Consider the following 13,894-nt stretch of genomic DNA (forward strand, 5'->3'; position numbering starts at 1 on the left):
GGAGATTTCCTCCCTACTTTTGCAGTAATGTTACTTAATTATAGTGTGTGCGTGTGTATTGCAGTAAGATGCAGTAACACACTAAATATATATATATATATATATATATATATATATATATATATATATATATATATATATATATATATATATATATATATATATATATATATATATATATATATATATATATAAACAAAATCTACCAAATAATGGCAAATGAATAAAGACAGTACTTTCACATGCAACTGTTGACTGGTATATTTAAATTGCTTATTTATTGAGTGCGTTATGTACACAAAGAGCATGATGTTATATTGTTGTTTCATTTTTGAAGAGCTGGACCTAATCATCTATGCTGCTGTTTGTTCAGTTAAAAATAAATACACACATTTTAAATACATTTAATCTACGTCTTAAGAAAACTGACAGTTGTTCTTACAGACTCAGCTCTGCCTTGTCAAACACTGTCCTCCATGGGCCAGATCGTGTGCACTCGATTGATTTGAGTTTTAACCAGTACAGTTTATCTGACAAACAGCAGGTGGCGACCATGTTCAACTTCTGCTGCTGTTGACTGCCGATCTCTGAGGGTTTGACCACAGCTTCAGCATCTCTTTTGAATACTCCTCCTGTGTGGAATGTAGCTCAGTACACTTACAGTAATGTACTCTAGTACCATTTGAAGGTTCCTGTACAAATTTACTTGTATTCCCCCATATATGCCATGTGAAAAATGTGGTATTGGTGCTTTTACTTCAGTAAAGGATCCGAGTACTTCTTCTAAGTTGTGACACAATGAAAGCCCCCTCTGGCCTGTTCTGATGTCACAGCTCTGGAGCGCTGAGGGTTGGAGGTCAACCTCAGGCCTGGACTGAAGGCTCACGTGTGATTTACAAAGAATGCTTTGTTTTCCTCGTCTTTGCCGTTTCCTTCATGCGATCATGTTTCCACTCTATTGCTGCATGTTTAGAAGGGACAGTGAAGAAACTATAAAAACGGGGATAACCATCAACCAAACAGTAAATAATACAACATAGCATGAACATTTAAGTACTTTTGACTGCACTTTTCTGATACATACTTCAGGTTAAGTAAGGTTTTGAATGCAGGACTTGTACTTGTATTTTCAGTGTGGTATTAGTACTTTAACCAAAGGATCAGAATACTTCTATAATCACTGCATGGCTGTGTACTCTTAAGTCATGAAATATTGATTGGATATCTACTGGGAACTTGAAACCTCATCTGTTTGAACAATAAGTTCATGACACACTGCTGATCTCTACAAAAAAAACAAGGAACAGTCCAGTGTTGACGTGGAAATAATGTTTTTATTGTCTGTACCAAACTTGATTGAAGAAAACCAGGTTTTCCGGAGTATAACAAACACATTAAAGTCCAGCAGAAACAGGAAACAGAGGCGAGAGACTCACAGTGTACACACTTATCAGCACTAACTGTTGATGGGGAAAAGGTTAGAGGTCACACAAGCACCACTGTTACCTTTAAAAGTCATTATTTCACTTTGCTCAGCCTTTTTTTCGTAAAACAAAAACACCGTATGAAGCTTTATTACTTAAGGAAACATGTTGATTTAAACCAGTCATGAGTACTTGATAGATAATAGTTATGAATCCCCAGAGAGGCCAAAACCTGCTGAGCATGAATTCTTTGAGGCGTGAGTGACTGAAAACGTCCAAAGAAACTTTGATATCAAACACCCCACCAAATCCTCAGTAACACTCAATACAACACATGTTACTACCATCATTAAACCAGACAATTGACAAAAACCAAGACCTCATTATGTTACAAATCACACCTGACAGGTGACTGAAGTGATGAGTTGTATTAAACACAGACTGTTAGAGGGAGGAGGATACATTGGCACTGGGTTCAGAACAGAGGCCACTATGTAGAGGACATCTGCTCCCTCTTTAACGTTGCATAACAAAAAGCACTTCTTCGCTAAGGCTCGACAACACACACTTGTCAGAACTGCTCGAAGCTCCAGAAAGCTGCTGTTCTGTTGACAGGTTAAAGTTTTCCTGCATTGAGAGGGCTCACAGTATGCAGAGAGGGGGAAATGTTCATGTCGTGCAGTGCGTTTTGTCCTCAGTGTGCTACGATTTGTCTTGGCATTAAGTTACCTAACAAACATGAACGGTTTTACTACCAGGATACCTTTAAAAAAAACGGTTAAGGAGTTTAAGTGCTTACATCTGAATCCTGAAAATTAGATGAAACACTCGATTACTTGAGAAAATCAGCAGATTAATTGACGATGACAATGTTCATTAGTTGCAGGAAACTCATTAAATTAACTAATAATCACAATTGTAGCTTTTAAGTTAAAGTAACTTGTCTTTTCACAAGCTTTAATGAGGGCAAAAGATCCTGACGGCAAGAAGCATTTTGGGAAACCCTGCACACTGTCCTCAGCAGCAATGTGTGTTGTGTCATCTCTGTACTTCAGCACATTGGATTTGACATTTAAGATTTGCCGTTTCAGCTTAAATGTATACTTAAATGTTACTTCCACGTTCAGATGAACAGCAGAGGAAAGGGAGGTTGTTTTATTCACAGAACCCCAGTTTTAGGTGACCAAAATGTGTCATAATACAATCACATTCAGTCTTAAGACGCTGAAGTCCCTCAGGCATCAACAGACACATTGCTGTGTATCAGGCCTTCAGCCAGATTCACTTCCAGCTTATTTAGAGGTTTTTTTGCCTTCAGAAGTTGAAGCATATGGCTGATGAGATAACCAATGTGGAGAAAACTTCGTCCGTCTGATCATTGCCCTCCTGCATTCTCAAAACACTGGGTGGCTGCGAGTAAAACAGGCTACTTGTCCTTCAGTGTTCACCCAAAATGAATGTGAAACCTCTGAAATTAAAGCTGAAACTCACGTAGACCTTTAACCGAAAGTTCATTGCTGGTTTGAACCCCTTTGAGCTGCAGGTGCCGAGACAAAAAAAAAAAAAAGTTACTGCACATCACCATAGTTTAAGGCTCAGAAACAAGATTATTCTTCAAACAATTCTTTGGACTGCCAAGGAAAAGCATACATTCTGAAAAAAAAAATAAGATTTGAAAATAATTTGTAAAAGGTCAAAGTATTGATTTGTATTTTTAGATGTGGTCTTACTGAAGGCAATTACCAGAAAAAAAACTTCAGGCACCCTCTGATTGTGTGAAACATTCAACCCTGGCACCGTTTTGAATCATGTCGCTGAAACACTAAATAACTGCACGTCTGAGTCGCTGATGGAGAGAAGCTCCATCACCTGATACGTTTGTCCAAAGAGGAATATGCTGAACTCCACCCTGATCGATCTTTGATTTCATGTACATCACTGGGGTGACACATTTGAACTTTTCACCTCAACTTGTGGCAAGAAAAACAAATAATTCAACAGAAATCCTTGAATTAAATGCAACTGAAACACCAGGAATATATCTTTTTTGTTTGCTTCGTGGGCATTAGATGGAAGACAAGCGGTCTGCTGCACCCTGACACATCTCAGCTATTGTCCAAAATACCTCCAATGTTGTTTATTTTTTAGAACACATTAAAATAGGACTAACATTACAAACATTTGCCCAAAACAGCAGACTTACATTAATGTAAAATAATAACAAAAAACTGTTATGAAAAATGTTTTCTTATGAAAAGAAAAATGCTAGGAATAAGGCCATTGATAAAGTTATGTATTCCAATAACACCTGTGCTGTTAACAGTTCGTGTGGAATCAACATAACTGTGTTTCAAGTTAGGTACAAATATACAGTGGAAAAAAAATCAGATCCACAATGTACAATATTAATATTGGTCATTCGGGGAGTGGAAATGGGACAGAAAGATACCGGTCTGGTTTTCCCAGAAAGGAATATGCTTTCAATGCGGCAACTCATTGATAGCACATTTTCTTAAACCACTTTGGAAAAAACTAAATCCAACATGAGTAGTTAAGAGCAGATCTATCACTTCAGAGCCTGTAAGAAGCATATGAGCCACTTTCATGGCCGGCTACATGTAGTGAACACACTGATCAGCCACAGTCAGAGCTCAGTGTTTGTAATGTGGCTGCTCTGGACCACAAATTATTCTTATTGGCTGGAGCCTGAGTAAGGACCACTGGTATAAAAACAAAACAAAAAAATAAAATAAAAAACAGTGCATGGACTTACAAAACAGACTCTCCGAAAAGTCGAAACATTCAAAACAATCATTGTTAATTTTTTTGTGGTCGTACTTTTTTACTAAATATTGGCATATTGATCAAAAGGCTGCCATCTCACATCCACACGAAGAGAAAGCCACTTTCCTGGAGTTAAGAATTGCACATTTAAAGAGCCTGAAACGTGAACAGCGAGGTCGAGTGGAAGCAAAAAAAGACTTATCTGCTACAAAAAATAGCAACGCTTCTCTATATCCGATACAAGTCGGATCTCTCCAACAGAGCAACGGTTTAGTGAGCGTGGGGGAAAAAAACTAAATAGAAAACAAATGGATAAAGTTGAGATCATAACTGACAGGTTCCCAAAAACCTTTTCAAAACAAACAGAAAACAAGACCAACAAAAAAAAAGGAGAATGGAGTGAGGGGGAGAAATGTGATGAAACAGTAGCATACATTTACAAAAGCTCTTCTGAAGCCCAACGCGACAAAATCCGGATGCATCCTTTGTGGAAAAGAAGGCCAAGAGGAGACCCGACTGCTGCCTTGTCCCACACTAAACCCTGAGCCCTTCAGAGGAGACATGTGCCGCCCACAAGATGCTTTGTCCTCTTTTCATTTAGCTTAGAACGTACCGCCTGCCTCAATCAAACTGCCAAATGATGTTTCAGGAAGCCTGCTGGCTCGATGAAGTCTCATTTTTTTTTTTTCACCATTTCATGACTAAAATTGGGACCAGCTAGTAAAAATACACCTCAGATCCGGTTCATAATTATGCAAAACTTAATGTTTTAGATGGAACTTTTTTTTCCCTTTTTCCTCACTTCTGTTCAAGCATCTTCCTCCAAATGAATGAATTGCAGTGTCAACAGGAGAGGCACAAATGGCTGCAGTGCCATCAAACAACAAACAAACAATCTGGGTTAGTTTGGGACAAAGTGATTGGTGTTCCGACAGCCGGGTCCTTCAGAGGAGGTTCTTTCAAATTGATATTTAAACACATACAACCACACACACATATACACACACACACACACACTCACACACACACACACAGAGAGAACATCACCGTGTTTTTCACACTCAAGTCTATTACAAAAACCAGATATGTACGGCACAATCTGGTTTTGGGAAGGATGGGATTACAGGTGAGGGGTGGGGGCCTGAAACTCTCGCAGACTGACGGGTTCGAGGAAGAAGAGGCCGTGACCGAGGCGTTGTTGATTATTGGTAAAGGATGTTTCCGGGGAAAAAGGAGCCGAGCTGTACGGCAGCTGAATGCTAGAAGAAGAAGTCCGGCAGGTTCAGGGGATGTTAGGTGTTTGGGGTGGGGCACAAGTCGAGATCAGGTTTGGTATTGGATATAAAACCAAACTGGCTGTCTTGGCTTGAAGATCTTGAGGTGGGTTTGTATACCACAGCATCTAATTGAAAAGTTGCTTGCAGTTTTGATTAAAACTCCTCCTGCTCTTCAGCATCCGGTATCACAAAACCATCCTAGAGAGAAGGAGAGAGAGAGAGAAATTGAATGCAACGTTAGGTCAAGCTGAACGTGGAATAACTTCCTTGTTCTGTTCAGGATGTTGTTGAAGACGACACATTTTACAGTGTTTTGGCTGACTTTGATATTCCTCCATATCTATTCGAGTCCGAGTATACAGCCGAAGAAATGCAGCAGAGAGAGGCCACGGCTGCGTTAGCTATGCGAGAGGCTATGGTGGGGTCACTTGGGGCATCAGGAACTTGGTCTCAAGGCATTCCGCTACATTTAGGCACTTCCAGAATGGCTGAGCGAGCATGTGCTTCAACAGACTACATCTACCATCAATAATGATTGAACATCCACATAAAACGTGGCAAATTTGCCCATTTAATGCACATTGTTGCAAATCTTGGGTTATTTTGGCATATTTTTCCTCCTGTGATTTGCACATTAAGTCAATATTTCACCTCCTTCCATCATCTTCTGTTAAAACACAGTATAGGTATGTTTTATGTACTTCTAAATGTCAATTTCCATTTTATATTCATGTTTCTTCATTTTGGCAGGAATAGTTTTTTCTTCTCCTACAACGTATATTGTGACCCCCATGCATCAGAACACCAAGGAATAGTCCTTGTATGTGGAACAAAAAGTTTAACAATTTGAATAGAAATATAACAAAAAAGCAATGAAAGTCAAAATTACAAAGGAAGTAAGATACATAGAGTACACACACAACCATAAGTGCAGAACTGAGGTGACATAATAGAGTGGTAAATAGTCAGTCGAGTACCACTGAAAACATTCAGCCTCAGTGAGCGAGCTGCATGCCATTCCTCTGCAGGAATTTACAGCGACAGCAGCAGTTGTTACCAGCAGAGCAAATGGGCTTTAATCTGGAGTTGAACTCCCATGTATTGAATATATTTACACACACACACACACAAACACACACCTTTTTATGGCATTTACTGACAAATATAATAACAAAAACATAGAATGCCGCTCAAATTATGAATGTCAAATCACAGAATTCTGTTGAGTAATTAAATTACTTGAAACTCTTATATCAATCGACTTCTTGGGCTTCAGAATGAGTCACATGACTAAACTTCATTTCATACACGCGGATGAGAACTCACATCTGTGGCGTAGAGGATGTCGATGATTTTCTGCAGCGTGGGGTCGCCTTCTCCTTCCTTCTCCTGGCAAATCAGCTCAATGTTCCGCAGCTTACCAAAATAAAAGTCTCTCTCCTTCTCCATGTCCTGAATGGTAGATTTCAGGACCTCCACCTGTCGGGGGGAAAAAAGGCCAAAACAACATTAAAGTTTTGTTTCTACTCATCAGGTGACTCCAGTGATACGTCCTCTTTGAAGACACAAATAAAGCTCATTTTAGTGTGTTGGCTTGTTGGAGAAGGAACACATTATTTCACTTTTCCATATTAATTGTACGGTGCAGGTTTTTGTTTTCATGCTGCAGTGCTGACCTCATTCATGAGCTCCGCCCTCTCCTCGTCGCCTCCTCCCACCCTCGGCTTCCGTGCGCTGACGAGAGACAACTTGGGCGCTACCTTGGCGACAGGTGGCCTCTGAGGAGCTGAAGAGGCGAGAAAAAGAAGTCGATGAGCAAGAGAAGTACTTACCAGTATTACTCCGTTTGATTTCAAACCAGCCAGCGCTCTGACCTTGACCGAGGGCCTTTTTGGGGGTTTTGGTGAGAGCTGACTGGGCAGTGTTGGGTATGGGCATGGCCTCCTGGCCCTGCCTCGCCTCAACTGGGTCGTACTCCTTCCCATCGTAGTTCGCGTCGAAGAACTTCTTAAACCACTGCACGAACTCAAAGTTGTCCTGGAACTTCCCCTTCACCAGTTTGTCTACTGGAATGATCTGGAAGCACAAGGAGAGAATCAGGACCACGAGGTTTGGACAGGTTGCTTCAAGCTAGATTCGATTTAATTTCAAGGATTAAGATTCAACAGCTAATCAAGTGAATGCCTCATTTCTACGGATAATGCAGTTGCCAAGCTTGTCGAATTTTAATTGTTTTTTGTTATATTTTGCATCCATTTCGTTTCACATATTCTATTTTAGTCTTGTTTTTTCTGTATTTTTGCTCTGTGTCAATACATCAAATGTATGTTGTGTTATACATTATATGAATGTAAAAGGGTATATTACACAGTAAAACACGTCAAATACATTATAGATAATTACAATCCAAATCACGCAATATTTAATATTTCAATAGTAAAAATAGACATTATGACCAAGAATTAAGCACACTAATTTGGTGCTGTGGACACAAGTTAGTGTGTACAAAAAACATACTGTGGTTTTATCTTGTACTGTACTAAAAATACTTACTACTCAAGACTACAGATTAAAAAAATCACTTCATGTCACTCATTACAGACATACAAACGATACTTAAATAGTTCATCTCAAGTGTCAGTATCAGGAAGGGAAAACTAACAGCTGCACGGGGACATCCTTCACTGACTGAGAGCTTCTACTGACATTCTTGATAAAATGGACTGAGTCAGACTCAAGGCCCAAAATAATGTCTTCAGTACTGGCACACACATTAAAATCAAGGCGTGCCGGGATCAAAGCCACAGTGAGGACAAGAGAGCGGCAGCTAAATAAATAATGTCAGCAGTAAATCCCTTACTCAGCAATGGAAGAATTGCTCATCATGAGACAATATACCAAGCATGGACGAGGGAAAAGTCCACGATGCAGCTACAATGCCGGGGATTATAACCCTGAACAGCTATGAATACACTGATGTGCTCTACGTGCTCAAGCTTCTGTTACACTTATCCATGAGTCAACACCGTCCAGGCATTTAAACCACAGCACAGACAGAATAACAACTTAAAAACAAATGGAAGGCAGGAAGAAAGGACGTTGAAACATGAATTAATTATGGCAGCTTTGTCAATATTCCTGCAGGCTGCTGCATGTTCAAAACAAATGATGACTAAGATGGATCGGCCCTGCCCATTTCATTCTTTGTTGGCAATGTCAAAAGCATTATGAAGTGTCCAGATGTGTTCTCAAAGAAATTAATCAGTTCACTTTCTATTCCGATAGTGAAGAATAACATTAAGACAGATATTTCAACTTGTAGTATACAAAAGGAAACAGGCATGCCTTTTTACAAGGCAGCAGCTGAACAATGTGTTGAACTGAAGTATAATGATGTTGTATCGGGTCATTTCTGATACATTTCTTTTGACGGATGAAAATGTAGAGTACATGCACGCACACGCACACACACCAAAGAGTGAGACTAACAAAGCGCTCAGGAAAAACAAAACGACTCATGATCAGCTCAGCTGGTTGGGAGAGGACGACAGGCGTTTCATAGCAGTAAGGGACGACTGATGGGTATCAGGCAACATAATTCATGTTCGCTCATTTTCAGGGCTACTGATGACGGCTGTAAATAAGTTATTATTCATGTGATCCCCAGAAGAGCACCAGAAGATGCAACCGTAGCCAAATTGGGACATTTCTGTAAGCAGATTCCTCATAGATTGGATTGTAACATTACGTCCACTGACATTTTTGGCAAAAAGCATAGTTTGAACAGGGTCTTTAAATGACATGTAATGGGTTATGTTATTGTCATTCACAGCTGGAGGCCAGTTGTCCTGCATCCATTTCCATGTCATGGCTTTCATGCTAGCAGACAACAGTTATTTTAAGGAAGTATTTTGCTCAGGAATAATGGAACGAAAGAGCAATAAACTTCTATTCAAAATACTTCTCATAATCTTTTCAGCAATCAAATATGAAATGCAAATATGACAAACTAAAGGCCAGTTTTGTTAAACCACTGCCTCCAGAATTTATTTTGTCCCCGAGAACCCTTTTGTATAAACTTGACTTTTTAGAGTCACAACATATTGTATTAAGTTTGGATCCCTTTAAAATATTTTAAAGGGGGAAATGGTAATAAATGCCGCCACAGTGAGCTGTTGTCAAAGTGAACAAAACTAGACAGATCCTGATGTATTGAAAACCACGTGTAGAGCCTGCATCACAGGCTCTTATCTACGTTGCTCATGGCATCGACACAAGTTTCAGACTGTATGAACATTTCACATATGAGGGCTGCATATTATGAACTACATTAAGATAATATTTGTTTAAAAGTTCTCTTTTTGCCCCAAAGCCCTCAAAAAGGAAGTCAACCAACAACTAAAAACATGCCCTCCAATTTCAGAAATTCTTTCATATATTTTCAGATCTTGTGCACTCATGCAGGACGCGTCATGTAATTTGAAACAGTGTGTGATGTCACTTACTTTGTCGACTCCCATCTTTTTGAAGGAAACCTGCAGAAGCTTGTAGTTGTGGATGTATTCATGCTCCAGCTTGGCAACAAATTTGACTTTCTTCAGAGGCAAAGAGTTGGGAAACAGCATGTCCATGAACTGGCAATAAGCAGCACCTTAACAATTAAAATGATCAACAGAAAAGTTACATCACAAGTCCACTTAGTGCACAATACAGAAAAATAAAAAAATGACTCAGTGTGCGCCGATTATTCAAAATGAGAGGACGCCTAAAAACAAGAACAACATGCAGAGTAAAATGATAATAAAGCTCAATTTCCTTTCAAGTGAGAACAGACATTTCCATATTTAAAACAGGTATGGCACACTCACACAACATCTCTTTAGCTCTTTTTAAACATTTCTTCTGTACTGTTAGTCAATGAACTAGCGCTCAGGGCTGACTACCTGGCTCAAGGGCACATGACGGGAATTTACAAACAGGAGACATCTTAACACTCACTTCATCCCAAAACTCATTTACTACTCTGATGATTTAAAATACAGAGATTCCATATTGTTTATAGTTATTATAGTGTTTTTGTAGTTTCTTTCCAAAACGATAGAATCTCTTATTTTGATATGAACTCAGCAGATGAAAAAGCCAGCTGATTAATGCATCTGTCCACCTGTGATTAAAGCAAACTGCATATGCTGTTCTGACATGTCTTTTTATTGCACACTAGAGCTGATGGTTTGGATATTTACAGTCAAATTTACAGACAATCTGCAGAGTACAACACATGTATACACAGGCAGATGGGTGTGAAAAGAAGGTTTAAAGCAATAGGACAACATTTTTCAGCTGGCCTCAATCGCCCTTTAAACCAGCATCAGCCAATGTATCTGGTAGCAACGGCTGTGCAGTGGGGTTTTATTTGGTATAAAGAATTAGACATTCTAAGACAGTAAACATAAGCACACTGTGAAAATTAAATGTTCTTGTGTATCTTTGATGAAACAAAGCCTCAACATACGAGAACATGTTTTGTTGGCTCGTGTGATAAAAGCAGAAGCTTCAGTGTTTTGCATTGTATTGTTAACTTATTCAGCATCAGCGGCAACTGGCACTGTGCACCAAAACACCAGTACAACACCAGTACAACACCAGTACAACACGGTGACGCAAAACATCACGCATGCAGACACTCACCCGGAACTGTTTTAAGAGGTCTGACGACTAATCGGTTAATGAAACACGTCTGTGACTCCCATAATAAGAGAAAGATTTTAACGAATACATTTCTTACCTGAACACAACATTTCTATCTTGGTGAGGTTCATTTGTAGAGAGTCATTGATCCAGACCAACATGTCATGACGACTTAAGTTGTCGCTGGTCACTGAGGTCGAGTACACGTTCACAGCCATTGTCGGTCACCTGCTGACGGAGAGAGGAGAACAAGAGTGAGAAAGATTTACATGACGACTGCTTTATCTGTCAGAGTGGAAGGTAGAGCAGACAAACTAACTGGTCACATACAAATGTACCGGCACAAAGCTGGTGAACGGAGAGTTAATATGCATCCTTGATGCCATGTCATCATTATGAGGAATGTTTCACTATAAACTGGTTTGTAAATAGCATGATTAAGAACTGCCGAATGCACATTTACACACAAAGCAACGGTGGTTATTACTTCTGAAATTATTTGTGAAGAGACAAATTCTCAGAAAAATTTGGACATATTTAATGGCCAAATAATGGCATCTACATTAAGCATAGAGTTGTCAGATGTTGAGAAACAAAAACACCCAACACTTTTATTCAAAATGGATTGAATGGATTCAAAGCAGAATATGGTGCAGCTAAATGAACTAGGCTAACACTATTAATGTACTAGCGCTAAAACAACAAGGAAGTAGACATTCAGTTTGTGTAGAATTAACAAACATTCTCTGCTTCCAGCTTCTCAAATGGATAATTTTCTCTGATTAATATGTAACCAAGTACATTCACTCAACTACTGTATTTAAATACAATGTTGAGGTACTTGTGCTTTACATTAGTATTTCCATTTTATGCTACTTCATACTTCTGATCTGCATTACATTTTTGCTTTAGTTACTTTGCAATTTTGTTAGATCATTAATACAAAATATAAATCAACTTAAAACTTGTTGAATGCAGGAATATTACTTGTAACAGAGTATTTTCGCTCTGTGGTTATTGTAGTTAAAAAAATAAAATAAAAAAAATCTAAATTCACCACTGAATTTAGATTTTGGACTAAATGTGACGCATTTTAAAATGCCATAGGTTTAATGACATGACGGCCAATTTAATGTGTAACAATAAAATAACCGTTGATGTAGTTCAACTATTTCCGGCTAATATCAAATAACCATTAGCTAAACGCAACAGGGCCCCCGGCGAGAAACTTGTGAGCTAACGGTAGCGGCATTTAGCCAACTGACCAGATAACTTAGCTAGCGTCCTAAATAGCTAGCTTAGCTATGCGGCTAACCAACAGACTGGTAGTATATTTTTAGTTAACTGCTCTTACAGAAAATTGATTCAATTATTTGCCTTTTTGCTTGTATTGGCGACCAATATGTAGCTATAATTTAGTTTCTGTCACCGGCTAAACTCGACCACCGGCTATTGTGAACCGGACATTGAGACGTTTTCCCCGCCCTGAACTCACCAAGCCCCCCGCTAGCTTCAGTTAGCTCGTCACTGTTAATGCGGTGAACTTTCAGTATGGGAGCTCGAAGGCGCTGGCTTTGTCATCGCTTCATCAAACAGTTACATATAGGAGCTATATAAATAGGAAGCCTCGCCCTAGCTGCTTTACTTGTAGTCAAACGATTAGCTATGTCCCTGCTAGTCACAAGCTAGCATCGTTGCTACCAGAGCTTAGCTGCCTCAACACTAGCCGCCGTCTCACATGCCGGCTAATAACGCTAAATGACGCCGTGTTTCAGCGCAGTTAAACCTACCTGGAGTGGATTGGCTTTCACAGATCTTGGACACGATGGTGTTATTTTTCACGGCTGTAACTCTGTGTCAAAAATAGGTCTAACGTTATCTGTAATTGTTTCGATGGTACACCTACTTCTGCTTTTTCTTCTTCTTGGCAGCTCGAGTTCTCTCTACCGGCAGCGGAAGAACCAATTTGACGTCAGGACGGAACGGGGTAACCAGGGGGTAACGCCTAAAGGGATTCTTCTTCTTCTTCTTCCTCTTCTTTATTGGAGGACTACAAACCACCGTTTAAGGTGCACGCCGCCACCTACTGTACCGGAGTAACATCATGATTTTATGACAGTTATCATTTAATTAAAAACAATGTTATTTATAAATAAAATAAAAAGCAATGAAACAAACCAACACAGAAAAAACTTCATATAGAAGTTATATTCAGGATATTAAACCTGTTCCATTCACAAATTTAAATAAAGCCCTTTTAACCTTAACTTGTTTGTCCTCTGTCTCCAACAGTCCTCTGATGCTCCACTCCCTTCCTAAAGCTACCACCCTGCCCTTCATTCTCTCTTTCCACACTGAACTTCCTACACTCTATCAGCACATGTTCAACAGTTTCTTTACCGTTGCATAGCTCACATTTATCCAACAGTCTTTTTCATGATGTATAACGTGTCATTGAGTCCTGTATGTCTTAACCTTAATCTACTGAAAGTACCATCTTTTCTACTTTTACTTCTATCACTTCTCACTCTGACGGACGTCTGAATTATATTATATATTTTTAATAAGTCCACCCTGAATTCTAATCGAGTATTATAGTGCTAACTTAGTTCTCCTCAGATGTAATGGCAGTTCCCTGGATTCCACCAGCAATGCATTAATGGGTGTGGTTTTGACTGCTACTGACTTAAAGATGGACATCTTCATAATATTGAATTGAAG

At 39.3% G+C, this 13,894-nt stretch overlaps 1 protein-coding gene across 4 annotated transcripts; it reads right to left on the bottom strand.

Annotated features, from left to right (window-relative positions):
* Positions 1 to 1,314: 1,314 nt before the first annotated feature.
* On the bottom strand, positions 1,315 to 13,209 carry LOC142955418 (microtubule-associated protein RP/EB family member 1-like). Of its 4 annotated transcripts, none has more exons than XM_076096951.1 (7): positions 13,080 to 13,209; positions 11,271 to 11,401; positions 9,991 to 10,136; positions 7,360 to 7,561; positions 7,162 to 7,271; positions 6,812 to 6,964; positions 1,315 to 5,683 (listed from the first exon to the last, which is right to left on the bottom strand). In XM_076096951.1, the coding sequence occupies exons 2-7, from the start codon at positions 11,389 to 11,391 to the stop codon at positions 5,639 to 5,641; spliced, it is 777 nt and encodes a 258-aa protein (XP_075953066.1). In that variant the 5' UTR covers positions 11,392 to 11,401; positions 13,080 to 13,209; the 3' UTR covers positions 1,315 to 5,638. The 4 variants fall into 4 exon arrangements, with proteins under 4 accessions (XP_075953066.1, XP_075953059.1, XP_075953051.1 ...); XM_076096944.1 differs by having other exon boundaries at positions 11,271 to 11,404; positions 13,080 to 13,208; XM_076096936.1 differs by having other exon boundaries at positions 12,964 to 13,146.
* Between the last annotated feature and the right edge of the window lie 685 nt (positions 13,210 to 13,894).

This window comes from Anarhichas minor, unplaced genomic scaffold, assembly GCF_050575085.1.
Source record: "Anarhichas minor isolate MPS153535 unplaced genomic scaffold, ASM5057508v1 ptg000003l, whole genome shotgun sequence".
Classification (NCBI taxonomy): domain Eukaryota; kingdom Metazoa; phylum Chordata; class Actinopteri; order Perciformes; family Anarhichadidae; genus Anarhichas; species Anarhichas minor.